Raw genomic sequence first — 19,616 nt, 5'->3', positions numbered from 1 at the left:
AAACAGATCTAGACACACGATACATAATAAACACCCACGGTTATTAATAAAAACACCGTAATTACTTTTATCACTTTTCAAGAGACTTAAGTTCGATATAAGTGACATAGATGAAGATAATATTTACATTATCCATCAGGATGTTTAGTTTAGTTTTCTATGGAAATCGCAACGAATCGTGTCATAACTATACAAACAAAATATATTGACTCCTTTCAATTTCCTAACATGTTCGGCTTACTGTATTTGTACTGATCCTAACTGCCGGACTAAAGGAAATGTACACCAATGTTTGATGGTAGCTACAAATGAAATAAACAAGAAATGGTTATTCGAAGACAACTACTTATATTAATAGGGGTATCATAGTTGTGTTTTGGGCCTTATGTTTGAAGTGATTTGGATTGCGCATGCGTGAGAGGGTGCGCACGTGTTTTGAAAACGCTAAGGGTAACTTTCTCTAAGCCAACTACAGCCGATATGAAGATATTACAGGGAATAAGTTTCACAAAGAATTCGCTTTTAACGTTAAACAACAGGTATGATACCCTCACGGTAGCTTTCCACGAATCCATTGAAACGAGAGAGGAAAACTGACAACTGAAAATCCTCCGACTGCGAATAGATAAACTACAAGGATCATTAGACCGCAGTGAAGCCAAACATTGACGTCACAACGTAATTATGTTTGGTTTGGACTGTGAGAACCCCGCAAGAGAAATGCAAGAGAAACTGATTATTCATCCCTCGACAGTCGTAATTGACAAAGCACATAGTCTGAACAGCAAACCATCAGAAACAATCACCTATAATCGTGACACTTGTCCAATCAAAGGATAATCTTTTAATCCTTCAACAATTCCGACAAGATATGACGAATACAAAAGATACAGCGGTATGCGTGAAATGAGATTTTACGGCGCTTGTTCGGAATGCGCGATAGACAGACTGGCAAGGGGAGACAATGTGCTGCAATCCGATTCGATATGATAAACTTGTCATCGAAGATATGTCTACTCTACAACGAGTAGAGAAACATCGAATCCTGCAAAATTCGCAAATAAATGCAACGGGACGGACTTCATTTATGAGAATGCACTGCTACCACCGCACTGCTGTCAACCGGAAGTGGACCCGAATAAAAACATTGAGTCGACTGACGCGTTCCACTACACAAAATCGTTTAACACGCTCTTTTCGTTTCCTTAAGTGCAGATTGAATCAGCAGGCAGCAATGATTTTGTGCAAGATGCTTATGTTTTTTTATGTCTACATCCATCAAATAAGAAAATCTGACCATGTATTTTTTCCATATTTAGTGCTGTCTTTGTTAACATGATGTCCTAAGCTGAATGTGACAACAGATATTTTCAAGCAAGTTACACTTGGTGCAGAATTTGGGTGGGGTGTTCAGCTCCCTGTACTCGGAAAATGAACTGGGTAAGGCAGTCCTCTTTTACAAATTTATTTTCATTTTATTTTTTGCACTCTTTTGTTTTAGGGTGTGGGGGGATGCTGCTTTAAGGCCAGACTGTATATACAGATACAGATAAAAGCTGTTGAATGCTTAGGTCTTTATAACGCTACTATAGAGTTGTGGCTGTGTGTAACCACAGACAGAACCAGGGATGATACATCGGGATGTGGCCGATGCCTTACGATCTGTGATAAAGCAAACAGTATCATTTCTAAGTTAAAATATAATGTAATACCATACATAATGTGAGTATTGCTCAAGCTAATTTATATCTGTGACTTCTGGACCTCTTACAGAGCCAAGTAGAAAAGTACCGAATTAAAGCATCATGTCTCTCTCCTGTTTTCAGCCCAGTAACGTTTTGTTAACCTTTGCAAATTATGTATCTAATCCAATTTTCAAGAGTATACGTATACTTTCTCTTTCCTGGCAGTTAATTCATCGTTAAATTCGTATTCTGTATCATTATGTATCTTTGAAGTAGTTTTTATTTCTTTTACATGAACTCAGATATGCTTATTTATTTTAAGGATAAAACAGTGTTTGTCGTTATGACAGTAATTGTTTAAAAAGAAGGTAAGTATATGATCTACATTCTATGTCCTGCAAGATTCACTGACGCGAATTTTATACATACCTGTAACTATAAGGTTTCCCCGTGTGGCCACTCCATTGAGAGTGAAGCTGTAGAATCCCTGGTCTGACACTTGTACTGTGTTAATGGCCAGCTGCCGTGACTGTTTGTCCACAAGCTCATTGTTGGTCATTGTGTATTTGCTGGAATTTGCCAAAGCTGCTCCGCTTCTTGACCATTGTCCGCTTGAAACGCCTGCTGGAGCCACGTGAGTTCTAAATACAGCCTGCCCTCCGGTGTATGTAGTGACATTATTTACTGCATCTATAACAAAACAATGGTTAGGTTGGTTTGAATGTATGATTTCCATAATCATAAGAATTATGTGCTAAAAGCAGAATCCATATTACGATTCCTACTGTTTCATAAGAAGGTGTCCATGAATTACTATCAATAGTGGTGATACCAGATGTTTCCGAAAAGGTCAGCGTATCCTGCCCCACCGGTGGCACCCGTCACACTCAGCAATATTCCAGTTGTTTGACAGTGGTCTGAACGTGACGTTAAACTACAAAACACATTATAGTTGTACCCAACCGTGATATGTCTGTGTGTTTGTTTGTTGTTTATTGCTGCTCTCAGCAATATTCTCGGCAATTAGTTTTATGACACCGGTCTTTTAATTAATCGAGTTTATGCCAGGCAAATGGAAAACGATGAAATACATCAACCAAGTCATCGACCGATTTAGTCGTCTCTTATAAGAAGCCGTAACCCAACCGCCGTAATATGGTAGGAATAATGCTGAGTGCAGCGTTGATCAAACTTTCTAGATGTACCCGGTTGTGATTTGACTGGGATATAGCTGAAAGCGGCATAACACCTCTATGTCACTATGTCAGGATACTGACCAAAGAGTGTAACTGATGCTGATGAACTCTGCTTCCCAACGGTGAAAGTGTACAATCCAGCAGAATCAAGGTCTGCACTGATAATATCAAGCTTCTGAAGGTAGGACGACACAGACTTCTTGTACTTCTGACCCAACACGAGGGGCAGACCATTTTTACTCCAGACACCCAAAGTCACATCTAATCTGTTGACTCTCACTGTCAAGGATACCAGTGAGCCTGTCAGTGCTGTCTGAGACACCATTTCTTGGGTGATTGATATTCCAGCTGAAACAACCATTACAGTTTGCTTTTATTATTTGCTGACATGGAAATATACTCTTCGGATAACGTAGGAATCATGGAATACTTGGATATATGTTTTCGATAGTGGTTGGTTTCTTGTAATATGATCCAGCATTGTAATACAATAGGGTGCCAGTGTTGCGTCCCTTAGACACACAAGAAACCTATGGTCGTAGCTTCGAATCCCGGTTCTGCCCTGATTATGGTTCCAGGGTTGTCAGCACCATAACCGCACTCTTGGGTCTTACCAAAGTGGTAAACGTCTGAGAACTGCATCTTTTCGGGCTTTACTTCTACATAAGGTGACACACCATGATATTATCGGAATACTGTTCAAAGCAGCTGTAAACACAACTCACCCATTCAGTCACTCAGCTATTACAAATGATGTTTTATTGATGTACGCAATTCCTAAATCTTACCATTTACATACAAGAGTTATTCGGGAACAGGATTAATAATAGACATACAATAACAATGTATAGCAGTTACAGAACCGTGCTCATTTTGCAACTAAAACATGAGAACCTTCACTGTTGTAGTCATCACCAAAGAAATATCTCCCTTGTGAATAATATATTTATCTAGAACCACGCAACTTACCCACAAAATTCTGAAAAATCCCGTAGAGAGTCTCAGAAGTTATGCCAGTTAGGTTGGAGAATGTTGGGAGACTGATTTTGTTGGAATTGCTGTTAATTATAGTTGATATTTCTTCTTCCAGTTTTGCTAATAATGATGCGGATGATGACACAAATTCTGTGATTCCTACAGCAAAAATAGTTATCCCAGCATCCTTGGCACGCTGTGCGGCTGTACGTGTTTCTACTTCATTGTCGGAGGCGCCATCTGTAACAACTATCATGATCTTTGGGTTCAGTGTGGAGTCCTGCAGCAGCATCTGTCTCGCTTGGTCGATGCCCAGGTGCGTGGATGTCCCCTGTCCTGGGTAGGCCAGTGCATCTATCTGACGGGTGAGGGCTGAGAGATTGGCACTTATTGGGATGCTTGTCACAGAATCACTGAACACAACAACGCCAGCTCTGGACTGATTGTTGGCAGTGGAGGTACGACTGATGTACGACTTCATCAGATTTTTCATTATGAGAAAGTTGGCTTCCTGAACACTTTCCGACCCATCAATGACCAAGCAAGCGGTAAAGGCAATTGCATCTGCAAACAAAGTCCCAGTAATTATATCCGATCTTGATGTAGTTATCATACCTGTATATTTTACTGATTGTTCTCTTTCTTTGACGTTTTATATTTACCTTTACTAATATGACGACGTGTTTGCAATACACAAATGATTGGGCAAGATAATGCATTACGGGTGTACCATCGATGATTGGAATGAGGAACAGTTGATCAGTGTACACTTGCATGTTGTGGATAATATAAAGTTATTTAAGACGAATGCATTGAATGCTAGTAACTCATGGTGACGTTTTACCATTTGCGATGTTCAGGAGTGCCGATGTTTCCTTGCTGCCGATGGTGTATCGATACAAGCCGGCGTCTGTCGACTGGACGGTCCTGATGGTAAGCACCTGATCTTGCCCAAGTGTTGTTATAGTTATCCTACCATCACTAGACAAGGTCTTCCCGTCTTTCCGCCAGACACCAACGTCGACACCACTTTCAGACAGCCTGCATGTGAAGGAGACGGTGCTCCCAAGGGTTGCTGTGAAGTCCTCAAGGTTTGTCAGAATGTTAATTTCTGTGGAAAGACGCGATATATGACAATATATTATGTACACCTACAATTGTACTCTGTATAGCATTGCGTTTAGAACTTAAACCCGAAGGAAGAAAGAAGGCTCGACAGTGAAATTTAATACTCTTTCTCCTTCTTTTATGGTTCAATGTGATCATGATCATGAAGATGTCTTAATTTCAGTTCATATGTTATATAATATAATCAGCATAAAATATCTCAGTATTTCATTAGAAGCAAATGAAATCATACGTCTTGAATTTAACAACACAGACTAACACATGCACAATAATCTGTAGCAAAATGAGGACGATATAGTTGAGTTTAAAATATAAAACGTCAATTCCAGAGAATAATTTTATTCCGAACCAAATCCATTGGGCCTAAAAGGCAAAGTTAGAAACGTCCATTTGTTAGCATAAATTTCTGGTATCCCTTAAATACTATAATTATTTTGTAACTTTTCTGTTTTGATATTTCATTATGAATCTTAAATACCGAGACAAATAGAAAGTAGCCAAACTTAGTGTCAGGGTGTTATGAGAAACAGGATTTATGACCAGGCAGTAAATACTTGCTTTCATGCAGATTATGTGATGGTAGGGCAAGACATGCTTACCCTTTTCGCGAACACCCGGTGTCGTCACACACTTTCAGTGGTCCATTTACATCGTTTTCACAGCTCTTTTGCCCTTTTGGCCAAGTGGAATCGTTTTTTACGTTTAATCTAGACTGGTTATTGACAATTTATATATTCTCTACTTGACTAATTATGTTATTTTGAACATACCCTGCACCGCTATATTAGCAACTGTAACCAGTTGCCGAACAATGTAGACATAAATTCCGGAATCTCTGGCTGCTTGGACATTCGTGATGAGAAGTTGGTGGACATTTTCATTCACGGAAATTTGTCTGTTTTCCGATTCCGAAACAGGAACCCCATTTCTGTACCAGGTACCAAGTGATACGTTTGGCTGGGACAGGGTCACCCGGAGTTCAAGAGGTTGACCAGGTGCAACAGTCATTGATTGCAATCTCTGCAGGATCCGTAACACTAGAGTAGAGAAATGAAACGATCAGCAGGTAGGTCAACATTATTTAGGCAGGTGACCTTTATATCAGTTCAAATGTGAACGTTTGTTTGTTTCTTGTTAAAGGTCGCACTTTGCAATATTCCCGTAACATGACGACGGGTTGAAACTAATCGGGTCTAGAACAGACAACCAGATTGACATAATGGGACCCCGCAATTGGGATATACACTGTAGGTTATAACATTGACTGTAGGTTATTGGAGATCTACATTTGTGGATTCTAACCAGGATCGTATGATCATGATTACGGAAATGTCACATATGCAAGACATAAACTTACCTGGATTTGCCTCCACATCAAGATTAGCTGATGTGTTTTTCCCTCGCACCGAATAGGTGTACGTCCCTATGTCACCAGTGGTCAAGCTTGTGATGGTCAGCCGCTGCACCTGATTGCTTACAGTGATTTCATATTTGACCGAGTTGGTCAGTGGAACACCGTTCTTTGTCCAGTAGCCCTCCGTAATATTTGAAGCAGACAGGGTTGTCTGAAACGACATCTGTTTGCCAACTTCGACCTTCACGTCACGGAGACCTATTAGGATGTCGATAGCTGTAAAATATAAGATGAGTGATAAGGGGAAATGTTATTAAATAAGGTTGGTGTTGAAGACATGAAGATAACTTACAGGGCGAGGTGAGGGGAAATGGGATTTAGCGCCGCGTTCATGATTGTTGCACTTATATAGCGACGTGTGTGTGTGTGTGGGGGGGGGTGGGGGGTGGGGGGGGGGGTGTTTGTACTTGCCCGGACTAATGCCGATATTGTAATACTAACCCAGTGAGATTCCATGATGCAGGCCAACATAGATACCCCACTTAGACACAGTATACTGATCACAACTTGACTGAAATATCTGTCTATTTATTGATCGGATTGAATAAATAAAATTTATTGAGAGGTTCAAAAGGGCTTAAAAATCACAATCGACGTATGAAGCTTGGACTAGAAGTATATACATTGACTTTCGTTTCTTTTTAGTCATATCAATTTCGGTCACTGGGTGATGAAATTAAACATCAATTTCGGAATTCGTCATCATAATAAAATTAATGAACAGCTTTCTCAATCAACCTGTACAATAACTGATATTTATAGGCGTTGTAAATTACATAAGTTTACAGATTGACGGTCACATATACAGTGATACACCGTCACTGGAATATGGCTTAATTTGGCTTAAAGGAATAAAATCCTTTATCCCAAAGTTTATCTTGTGGAGCATTGAAAAGAGACATCATTAACTAAATAGAAATAACTTCATACAGACGTCACTCAAAAGAAATAAATATCAGCTGGAATAAATGACGGATAAAATACATTTTGTTTCAATGATTTCGACAGCTCTCTACTCACTTCCTATTGTGACTGTTGCCGAAGTGTTTACGCCATTGATAGTGAGGGTGTAGTTCCCGGAATCGCCGTACTGCACGTTGTAGATGACCAGTTGGCGAGCTGTGGGCGCATCCAGTATCAGCAGTTTGCCTGTTACGCCTCGAACGTCCTTGCCATCTTTGTACCATACTCCTGGATCGTCCACTGTCTGATTCAACAGCACCTGCAGGTGTCCGATGTCTCCCACGTTATAAACGCTGTCTTCCAGTCCACGTATTATGACTGTGGTGTTGACACAATGGGTTATCAGGAATGGGTTATTAGGAATGGGTTATCACATGTTCCTGGTTGAATGTTAGGGCGGTTCTCTCCTGATCAGTTATTGAAATGAGTGAGTATGGTTTTACGCCGCGTTTAGCAATATTCCAGCTATATCAAGGCGGGGACACTAGAAATGGGCTTCACACATTGTACCCACGTCGGGAATCGAACCCGGGTCTTCGGCGTCACGAACGAACGCCATAACCACTAGGCTACCCGACCGCAACGTTATTGAAATAAATGAAATGTCTCATAATATGGAAGCGTATAAGTGCCACATTTTAAAAACTATATCATTTATAATTACGTGGATGACACTTACATCTACGTAGACCATAGTTACACCTTCATAGATAATACTTATATCTACGTAGTTTATGCGTTTATCTAAGTATATGATATAATAATTGTTAGTATCGTTACTCAGATAGTGGTATTGTTCGATAGTAGATAATACTTTCTTTTACATAGATTATATCATAGAAATGTGAGTGGTATCATCTGCGTAGATGTAAGTATCATCTACGTAGCTGTAAATAACATCTACGAATAGGGACATTTGTTTTAGAATGTGGCACTTATACGCTTATATATAAAAAATATCAACCATTTCAAATCCAAATTGGCTACATCATCCTTAGATGTAACAATAACAGCATACGTAACAGAGGATGTTAAACTACTATTCCGATTTTTCTCATGTAGAAGTGACATTGTGTTTGTTTGTTTGTTGTTAGCAATATTCCGCCTACATCATGATGATACTCGATCCTGACCACCCGATCAGATTTCGTCGTTTCTTACGACAAACAAAGAGCTGGCCCGGGTAGATATCAATGAGTACAACTATTGCTTACCGTTTTCTTGACACGACGCCGATGGAACTAGCAACACCACTGCAGCAAGAAGCCACTTCAACCGTTTGTGAAACATCTCCTAGTTGGTACGGAAAATGACAATGTTCATTCTCGTGATATAAGGTGTTCAGCTTCTACTTTGTCACAAATAACACTGACCCCCAAATGATATCAACATCTGTACAAACGTGACACTAACGTTAGTCTGATTGCTTGTTGTTTAACACAGCACTCAGCAATGTTTTATCTATATGACTGTAAGTACATAATCGAGACCCGACAATCCCGTGATTGACACTATGATTACCGAAGCTGACCACCTGGCCCCGACAGTCGCTCCTACGAAAAGCATGGGTTGCTGAAAACCTGATTGCTTTAGGTTAGATAAGGATTACGTATGAAGAAACATGGCATAACATGATAACCAAATTAAAGAAATAATCCAGATTAAATGTAAAATCCCTACTTTCATTCTTTCCGATGTGGCGTGTACATGTATCCTTCCTTGTTCGCCCCTCTGCTGTGTCCTTCCACGTCAATATCTCATATGGGGATATTCACACAGCGTTTACACAGCGATTCTTTCTCGATAGTCACCCCACCATACAACTCAGACTTCGTAACACTCGCTCAGTGCTTTTGTATAAAGTGTAGGTTGGTCAAAGGAATGTGTACTGTCTGGAATGAATGCCTGAATACCCTGCAAGCAAGTTCGCAGTCACTCTGCGGTACAATAGAATAAAATGATTCTATCATAACTTTCCATGCTAAAAGGCGTGCCGGCATTATACCGATATTGTTAAGCTTGGTTAAAATATATTGTGATATGCATTTCCATAAACCAGTGTTGCAGACGTTCTTTACAAACACTACCATGCTTGTGTCAAAGGAAGGCATTTAGATCAAACTAACTCTTGTCCAAAGTGAACGCCCCAAGACAAATAAATCCAAGCATTAAATTGTATATGAATACGAGCAGCATACAAGACAATAAGAATTTCAACAATGTAAATGCGAAAAGAAAAGGGTGATTCGTTTGAAATGAAAACCGCGACCGAATTAGAATCAGTTGTAACGAGACGGCTGATTTTGTTGACAAGGTCAGGTGAAACGCCTTCACAACCAGTGTAGACAAATGAATAGATGGGAGATCCTTTCACCAGCAGTACACCGACGCTCACGATCTCCATTCACCTAGACGCAGTGTGGCCGTCTCAAAATAGGTGCCTTCAGAATGTCTCCCTGACTTACTCACGTCTGTAACCACTACCAACACGATCACTGTCGTATATATCATAATAACTACTTTTTATCAGGCACAGGTGAATATAAAGGGGAATAAACCAGTGTTGTAACCATTTTAATCTTTTTTTTCTCTCCAAAAAAGAGTCCCCTAAAAATGTTCCAACAAATGCTCTAAATTTTATTGCACACGAATTGTGTGTGGGTGTTGGTAAAATCTTGTGTTTGCCCTCTACCGATTTGTGCGGCCTACGTTGAACGTTGAGGTACATACCAGCACCAGAACTCATATCGACTAAAGCTAGGACAATGAAATTAATAAATGTGAGAGTGAATAGAGAGAATACTTTGGAAACATGTGTGGAATCGAAACCGAGTCGTCGTAACGATCTAAAGCTGACACAACCACATGTCTTTTCTGGAGTATCTACGGATAGCAGTCCTCATCTACCTCCGGCCGTGTGCCATACGCACTACTTATGTTCCCATTTAATGTACACATTGTATCTTTTTGGGAAAAAATGGTTGGCATAAGTATATTTATACACCAATCTTGAAATGCCTAAGTATAAAAAAAATTACACGTGAAAAGACTCAATGTATAACTTTATTGATCGCTTACATGTATACACATACAGTTTCTGCAATTCAATTCCATTCGTGTGAAGTACTGAATTACAAGCTTCGTGGCCACTGCTTCCTTTGTCTAACATAATAGAAATATACACATTACTGACACAGATAACGGCTATTGATAAATGTGCCTTGGATATGGACATTTCACTGACGATTCAATAATCCTCGTGTATAGTTTGTGAGGCTTATTGCAAATATGTCAGATCACGGGCTCATTCATTGTACAATTCCAACCGGCTTTACAAGCGCTCACTGACATTCATGCCTTAAATTTATAAAGGGAAAGTTACGGGAACAGCCCGGGATACCCAATGGGTTTAGAGCGCGTGTGCACAATGAACCGATCAATCATTCAATGCAGAATGCGTGGTTTGAAATTTGCTGTTGAAAAGTACTCTTGTGATAAATCACGGTAGTGGTTTAGATAAAGTGAGTGAGTGAGTCTGGTTAAACGCCGCTTGGTTAAACAATACTCATTTGTATGGTCTGCCAAAGTTACTTTTTCACTTCTTTTGCGTTTCGTTGTTTTTTTTGTGAATATCACGGCGTGTCAGCTTGATGTGGGAGGAGTCCGAAGGGATGCAGGTCTCAGATGTTTATTAGATTGACAGATACATATGCATATACGTACTTCCTGAAGTTTATGTCACACAAGAACCAAATGTCCTAAAATGTCGGTGTGACTATGTGTGCATGTATGTATGTTAATAGTATGCATCTTTCCTGACCGACTTTGCAACAAACCTATTAATATATACATTTCCATCAATTTTATTTCCAGTAGTGGTACAAAGGACAAACAGACACTACAACTAATATTACCCACTGAGGTAGAATTATCGAAGCATGTAATTTTCCGATGTTGCAACGTGTGCTTTGAAATATATAGAATTACTAGAAAGCACGGAAGTACGGAGTATGCGGCATTAAATAATCGCATACCCTATTACGGAGGACGAAACAAAACTGTTGGTAATAAAGACAATACTTTAATACCTTGTAAACATGTGTGCAAAGATTCATTTGGGATCAGGTGGGAAGGCTCAGGGACGATGGCGTGTCAATGTACGACAACGTGGATCGTTGCTCATAATACCAATTACTGTATTGTCTGGTGAAGACTCGATTAATAATTGATTCATCGTCACACCTTATCAAGAATTGTGATTTGTGGAAATGAACTGTGTATACTTGTTGGAACATATTGTTCGACCCCCTAAAGGGTTGGGTCCTTTCTAATGACGTTACACATGAACCCTGTATCGCAAAGGTAATTTGGATAAATCTTTTTATAAGCTAAACGGCATTTTCATGTTGGTCACAAACAACTTTGGCAATGAAGTCATCTAGTAAATGGCCTCTAGAAATTGTCTCAATATAGTCGATATATTAAACTAATGTTTAATATTTACTTGCAAAACTTGTTTCTCTCAAGAAGGTGAACTTGAAAATCAAAATTCTTTGGAGCTTTTGGCTTATAATACATGATACATAATATAATAATACAATAAAATAAGAATCAGGATATTCGCTTATTTCGTTAGCCGTGCTTATCTGACAAAAAAATAAAATAAAAAGGAGAATAGGAGAACAAGTTCCATTTTATGCATGTGGTCCCATTACATGTAATACCGTTGACACAACAGGTGCATCGACTCATATGGTATATCGAACACTAAAGAACAATGTCGTTAAACGCTAGTATCACAGCGAGCATGTCATTTAATGTCGTACATCAATGGTATCACAGCGAGTATTTCGTACAATGTTGAACATCAATGGCATCACAGCGAGTATGTCGTACAATGGTGTACATCAATGGTATCACAGCGAGTATGTCGTACAATGTTGACCATCAATGGTATCACAGCGAGTATGTCGTACAATGGTGTACATCAATGGTATCACAGCGAGTATGTCGTACAATGTTGAACATCAAAGGCATCACAGCGAGTATGTCGTACAATGGTGTACATCAATGGTATCACAGCGAGTATGTCGTACAATGGTGTACATCAAAGGTATCACAGCGAGTATGTCGTACAATGTTGTACATCAATGGTATCACAGAGTCTCAGTATTCATTTCCTGTAAAAGATATCACCCGTCTAGATACAATCGACTCACGTGGCGGGGTCTGTATATAATCTAAACATCTACAGTCTTGATGCAACTATATACATGACAGTTTTTGCACATTCTAAACGTTTACAATTGATACATGTGACAATCTGGACACAATCTAAACATTTACAGTATTGACACAATGAAACACGTGACAGTCTGTTCACAATTTAAGCCATAACAGTTATAAATAATCTAAACATATACACAAGAAATATTTTTGCATGTGTGTGGTATCTCATAGTATCCGCTGACAGTCCAGACGGTATCGTTCACAACGAGTGAGTGGATTGTATTGTATGCCGCTATGAACAACCTCTCACTTTATCATGGCATATCAGCTCTTTGACGTGTACCACCTTGGTCGGAAGCAGGAGCACGGGATTTGTGGTGATATATCTAGGACCAAAATCGAGATACGGTTGGGTTTCGTACTTACACAGTGCTATCGTCCAGATTAGTATACGTGATGTCCAACGTTGAAATGAAGGCTTGCTGGACTGTCGGTGTCCTGACTGACAGATGTTCCACTCTGTTCTACCTAAGACTAATGCCTTGCATCTAAACCCGGAGACGTCACTACACAGATCGAGGCATATCCTCAACGAGCACGGGTATGGTGGTGACAAACCTAGAAACATAATCAGGACGAATCTGGCATTTCGGGCACGTCTATGGGACGACTTGGCCACCTGTCTTTCCTCTGGCTGTAGAAGGTTAACCACACTTACCAATTCTAAAAACGTATTTCATTAAAGTCAAACCTTATTCTCACTATCCTACTGTTGTTCAGAATGCCTCGGGTCAACCTTTTCGTGGTAACATGAGGAGAAAACACATTCAGATTTTTAATTTCCCAATCTATTAAGCGACGCTCTGATTGGTCGGATGAATAGCCGTTCTGACGTGACCTTTAATGCGATGTCCTCAGATCTGTGTGGGCGGTAGCGAGTAATACGATCGGATTTTAATGTGACATATAAAATATAAAATTTACATAAGTCAGTTTTTCAGACTCTCCTCACACTTTTGTAAACAAGAGGTATGGAACCTGGCATTGGTCATTTCTGTTTGCACGTGATTCCACCTGCTGAAATTCGAACGTAACGCCATGAGAGATCATGCGCTCTTTGGCATCGGAACCGTACATGGATGGCGGGCCACGGATCAAGATATTGAGCGTATACCACTTTCGGGACGCGAGATGGATCGGTGAGGGGAACATTACTTCAAATATCACATCTTCCTTTTTGGCCTTGTAGGAGGACGCAATATTGGAACCAGCGATCTCAACGTTGAACTCGTCTGTAAGGTGAGCCTCTACGTCATAGGTTGCGACATCATCATCACAAGGCCCAAACATGAGAAAGCCGCAAAACTCAATTTCCTCACGACATCGGAATTTCAAAGGTTCCCATTCTCGACCACGACAGTTTCTCCCGAATGATTGAACCCTGAATCTATTTTCCGTCCTGTTGCATACCTTCCTCTTCCCTTTCTTCCGACGACCTTCTCTGTGATGCTCCTTTTTACTTCTTCTATGCTCCTTTAAGCTTCCTCCATGCCTGTCTTCCGTCTCACTGTTATCATCAAAATCGTTCCTTTCTTCTTCGCGACTCTTCCCAGCAAACCCCCGGTGTGTCCTGCTCCCAAGTCTTGGATGATTTATCTTAGGAAGTGTTCGGTGTTCTCTAGAACTCATCTCCCTATAACTCATACTACCATTGGTCTTATTGCTCCTTTTTGAACTTCCACGTTGCCCTTTTCTTTCGTCTTTGTTAAACGGTTTTATATCCTTGTCCGGAAATAAATTATGAACAAATATTTTCAATCTCTCATCATCAGCAAGTAATCCACTTGCTCCAACAGTGTCGACAAAGTATTTTGATTCCATTAGTGGAAATCTAACACACATGAGAACATCACCAAGAATCTGTCTCTTATTTCTTGGTGTGCTCTCAAACTCCTGACGTTTACATTCAGCTTCCGCCCACTTATCAACAGCTTCAAACACATCAGTCTCCTCAGCTACCAAATCATCAGGGCGTACAATCTGGTCAACACAGGTGTGACTAAGAACAAGGAAACTCGGCGTCTTTAGGCACTCCTCGCCGTTTCTATGGATCATCTTCAGTGCCTTGCTGTACAACTTCATTTGGTTGGATTGGAATGCTGCTTCAAGAATCATACAAGCGTTCAGAGGAGTGAGATGTTCCTTGAGATAGTCCACGCACTCGTCCTCGAGGCCACCGACACCATACTTCCGGGCTGCATACAACAATGATGTTGCATTCTTGGGGTCGATCTCGGCCTCATTTGTATACAGGTATCTGAAATAAAAGAGAGAAACTGAAGTTACTGATAGACAATATTTTTACATGCATTATTTATGAAATAAGCCATAAAGGTATACGCTTATTATTATTATTTATATAATCTTTCCTCATAAGCATTAGGGACTGGGCTGTGTAAGTGATCCAATTCGCTGTGAAACTGAGTTGCATCCCTTAGTCATGATCCGCTGATCTTTGGTTTGAAAGCCATGTTAGCTCGGTTTTTTATCATTGGTCTATCACCAGCATACTTGTGATCGTGGGTTTTGACTTAATAGCCTACAACCTGTCCCACTACTGTTTTCCTCAAATTTTCAGCTGACATGCCGTTACATATCATATGTACTGTTAAAATGACGTCAAGCCTAACTCATTCACTCATGCATAAATATTTCAGTCCTGACTAAAGAGCAGGACCACCATCCCGTCGTTATTAACGCATTCCAACATGAGCATTTTATAGATCATTGTAATCATTCAAAACATACATGGCCGCCTCCGTGGTCTAGTGGTAGAGCGTCCGCCCGGAGAGCGGAAGGTCCGGGGTTCGATCCTCGACCGCGTCATACCAAAAGACGTTAAAAGATGGTACTTGTTGTTATCCTATCTGGCGCTAGGCATTAATGGGCTAAAACAAGGACTGGTCGGCTCGGAGTATACTGTGTCTGAGTGGGGTATTCATGTTAAACTGCGGCATCGTATCTCAGTGAGCTAGCACTAATAACGGCATCAGTCCGGACTAGTACAAGCAGCCACACAAACACACACACCTACATGCACGTTGCTATATAAGTGCAATAATCTTGGACGCGACGTTAATCCCCATTTCACCTCACCTCAAAACATAAATACTGTCAGGCACAGTTTTATCGCAGTTTGTTGAGGGGTTACATTTGAGGTTATTGCATTGAATACCCAGTCACTGTTCCAAACATAATTACATATACTCTGCCATTTCGAACAGAATGTGACGAAAGTCCAAAGTGATGATTAGAACGATTTTCCTGGTCACATTAGGTTCGACATAACAATGTCTAAATGACAGCTCCTTACACGAGGAAGGTGTGGAAATCATCCGCTTCAATGTCAGGGATGGCCATGTCGGTGTCAACACGGTTGATCTCGGACAAAATGGCGGCGAACACACAGCTGCGACTGATGAGGACAAATCGATGGGCGCTGACACTCTGACCATCGTGGCCTACAAGGAAGGTGACGTCACATGACACACCTGACGTAAGCATGTGCATGTTACACTCCACAACTGTCTTTCCACTCTGCCAGTTGTCTACAGAGCCGATGTGTCTGGACCTTCGTGCTGTCGTGGCCATATCTGTAACAACATATATATATATATATATATATATATATAGTTGTATCAACTGTTTGAATGGCATTCTAGAAGTTGCTGGCTTAATAAGAAAGCATCCAACTTTATGGATAACATTCTTTTTTTTGCAAACATCTGCATGAAGTAGGAGAAAGTGAGTCCTTAATAAACAAACTGTCCATATAATTTAGCTTATGAGAAGTCTGCAAGTATTTATTTGAGTAGAACGATTGCACTGGTAGCGGTTGTTTTGAGTTCTGGACACTTTTTCAGCCACAGTTACAAAACCAGATATTTGATTAATTAAAACTATGATTCTAAATATTGTTTTCTAAAAAAGCATCTTGCAGCAATGTCTTTCTTGCAGCTGACATTTTTCTTTTCAACAGTCTCAACCATAAATTCTTTTTCAAGCTTTTCTGGGACAATTCATTTTTTTTGGAAAAGAACCTAAAATCTGACTTTTCGCTTTTTCTATTCACCCTCTATTGCTACATGTATGTATTAACACATATGTCATACAATACCCTTAGATGAGTTTCCAAGACCATGAACGGGCATGGTACCCGGTCCGTGTAGCGGCAAGAGGGAAATCATTTCATCCAAATGACAAAGACAATGGCTGATTGGGTACGATTCTCTGGAATCCCCCACCTGGGTTGCTTCTGGGCTGGAACTCTGTGATCTTCACTCCCCTCGCCTAAAACAAACACTCCTTGTACATAACTGTAAATAAAAGCGCTAAAACCATTACCATAATTGTAAAGAAAACTCTGCGAAAAGCACAGTCCGTTGTGCGATGAACAGACCAACAATCATGAAACAAACTATCCCTTCACGACAATGATTTAATTAAATATTGTAAACGCTACTTTGTACATGCATATGTTACAGGAAACAAGTATAATCAGTGATTAAGTCTAATGACTGAAAATTTCAGTGATTATGTCTAATAACTGATTCACTCGGTGGTTATGTCTAATTACTGAAATCTTCAGTAATTAGACATAATCACTGAAATGAACCAAGGGATTTTATACTTGTTTACTGAAAGCATATCCCTGCCTTGTTTTTATAATGTGTGCTAGTTTTGAAATTAGATTAGCTATCAAAGTAAATACAACCTCCTATAACCAGATACCTTACACAAAAATCATATTTTTAATTCATTAACCATACTTTTTCTTGCTCTCTCATTTCTTTTGATTTAATAATCTGAATTGATACGTTCATGAGTGATCGTCATGTCACCGATCTCTTTACTGAGCCTACAGCCACAATGTTCGGCCTGAGTGTTTATATTCCTTTCACAGCACACCCTTGGTGTGTATGGCACTCTACAAGGGACCTGTTATGGGTTTGCTATGTTTACATGTTGTGAGGCGACCATTGTGTGAATACCCACCCGCCAAACACATGAATATCAATTCCTTCAACTTCATATTGGTATAGCTACACTCTTGCTGGATCGTTTTAAACCTGACAACATAGTGTGTTTTCGTTTGAAACAGTGCTTTGTTAAGTTAACCAAATTATTATTCAAACTATGCACATATGTGTTTGTATGACTCTTCGTTTCTGAGAGGTAAATGCATGTAATAATGGTGCGACCAGTATCATTGTTTACCAGTTATTGGTTAATATCAGTGTTTAGGTCTTCCACAGGTAACTTTTGTTTATATCTCAGGAGAACTAAATTTTATAAACGTTAATCAATATGCGCCGAATCCGGCTAATAGCGTGCTAATGCTTGGTTAAACACAGCACTACCTATCGACACGTTTTTCACATTAAAAATCACATTAAACATTAACACCGCATGAGTCACACGTTGTCAGTGAACTACAGACCTTAACATATCCGCATTACGTGTACACTTGGGAATGTGGGTCAATTACAACCATGAACACATAAAACAATAAACCCCTCTCATTTATACGAAACAATCTATAGATAAAATCAAAAAATGTGTAACGCATTACATGCTTACCTGCACTGGTTGTCACTGATATCTACCTGCGCGTCTCTCACCTGTATTCAATGAAGCGTGACTTACCTGAGATACTGACTCATTCAGGTGTTCCGTTTAGCTGCATGAAGACACAAACAGGCGATTTGCTCGCGTGTGACACTAGGGCCATCTATCACTGACTCCGTAGAGCTGGTAGTTTCATAGTTGTGTGTATGTCGCGTCGTCCGACATCGCGTCCTTCCTTGTCAGGTGAAATTTTCCTGGTTCCTAGTTTCACTTCTTTGTAACGTTATCTGTTCACGTTAGTCACTGCTCTCAAAAAGTTGGATACGTGTGTGTAATTGACACCTGTGAATGTGTGGTATTTTCCGTTGTCTGACAACTACGGAAAACGCGTAGTACACGTAATTTATCACAATCCCTATAGTCATTTTGCGAATAATTTAGTTCTTTAATGTTATGTTGCATTGGATAATGTGCCTTGAAATTGAATAAGGCCATATTACGTAATTGCTATGCATTAGTCATTTGTCATACATGTATGTATATGCGTGTGCGTTCATTTATGTATGTGTCTGCGTACATGAGTGTGTATGTGTGAGCGCACATGTATGTATGTGTGTGTGCGTTCATTTATGCATGTGTCTGCGTACATGAGTGTGTATATGTGTGTGCGTTCATTTATGTATGTGCCTGCGACAGTGAGTGCGTATGTGTGCGCGCACATGTATGTATGTGTGTGTGCGTTCACTTATGTATGTGTCTGCGTACATGCGTGTGTATGTGTGCGTGCGTTCATTTATGTATGTGCCTGCGTACATGAGTGTGTATGTGTGTGTGCGTTCATTTATGTATGTGCCTGCGTTAATGAGTGTGTATGTGTGCGCGAAAATGTATGTATGTGTGTGTGCGTTCATTTATGTATGTGCCTGCGTTCATGAGTGTGTATGCTCGTTCATTTATGTATGTGCCTGCGTACATGAGTGTGTATGTGTGCGCGCACATGTATGTATGTGTGTGTGCGTTCATTTCTGTATGTGCCTGCGTACATGAGTGTGTATGTGTGCGCGCACATGTATGTATGTATGTATGTATGTATGTATGTATGTATGTATGTATGTATGTATGTATGTATGTATGTATGTATGTATGTATGTATGTATGTATGTATGTATGTATGTATGTTTATGTATGTATGTGTGTGTGCGTTCATTTATGTATGTGCCTGCGTACATGAGTGTGTATGTGTGCGCGCACATGTATGTATGTATGTATGTATGTATGTATGTATGTATGTATGTATGTATGTATGTATGTATGTATGTATGTATGTATGTATGTATGTATGTATGTATGTATGTGTGTGTGCGTTCATTTATGTATGTGCCTGCGTACATGAGTGTG

General features: G+C 39.9%; 2 protein-coding genes across 3 annotated transcripts in view; both read right to left on the bottom strand.

The window, feature by feature from the left end:
* The window catches only part of LOC124112132, a 58,937-nt gene extending 49,809 nt beyond the window's left edge, over positions 1-9,128 (bottom strand). The window contains exons 1-9 of the mRNA XM_048386178.1: positions 9,042-9,128; positions 8,576-8,654; positions 7,419-7,679; positions 6,342-6,614; positions 5,755-6,021; positions 4,701-4,967; positions 3,851-4,420; positions 2,963-3,229; positions 2,115-2,375 (exon numbers count right to left, since the gene is read on the bottom strand). Of these exons, the coding sequence (XP_048242135.1) occupies positions 2,115-2,375; positions 2,963-3,229; positions 3,851-4,420; positions 4,701-4,967; positions 5,755-6,021; positions 6,342-6,614; positions 7,419-7,679; positions 8,576-8,654; positions 9,042-9,047 (2,251 nt within the window). The 5' untranslated portion in view covers positions 9,048-9,128. The remainder of the gene's footprint in view (positions 1-2,114; positions 2,376-2,962; positions 3,230-3,850; positions 4,421-4,700; positions 4,968-5,754; positions 6,022-6,341; positions 6,615-7,418; positions 7,680-8,575; positions 8,655-9,041) is intronic.
* A 1,886-nt stretch (positions 9,129-11,014) lies between these two features.
* On the bottom strand, positions 11,015-18,462 carry LOC124112145 (BTB/POZ domain-containing protein 2-like). Of its 2 annotated transcripts, none has more exons than XM_046472123.2 (4): positions 18,297-18,462; positions 16,768-16,940; positions 15,964-16,243; positions 11,015-14,907 (listed from the first exon to the last, which is right to left on the bottom strand). In XM_046472123.2, exons 2-4 carry the CDS (start codon positions 16,835-16,837, stop codon positions 13,599-13,601), a joined length of 1,659 nt encoding a protein of 552 aa, XP_046328079.2. In that variant the 5' UTR covers positions 16,838-16,940; positions 18,297-18,462; the 3' UTR covers positions 11,015-13,598. The 2 variants fall into 2 exon arrangements, with proteins under 2 accessions (XP_046328079.2, XP_046328081.2); XM_046472125.2 differs by having other exon boundaries at positions 18,231-18,301.
* Positions 18,463-19,616: the final 1,154 nt, after the last annotated feature.

This window comes from Haliotis rufescens, unplaced genomic scaffold (assembly GCF_023055435.1).
Source record: "Haliotis rufescens isolate VD_foot unplaced genomic scaffold, xgHalRufe1.0.p SCAF_6, whole genome shotgun sequence".
Taxonomy (NCBI): domain Eukaryota; kingdom Metazoa; phylum Mollusca; class Gastropoda; order Lepetellida; family Haliotidae; genus Haliotis; species Haliotis rufescens.
The sequence above is the reverse complement of the archived record's forward strand: the minus strand, read 5'-3'. Positions and strand labels throughout refer to the sequence as shown.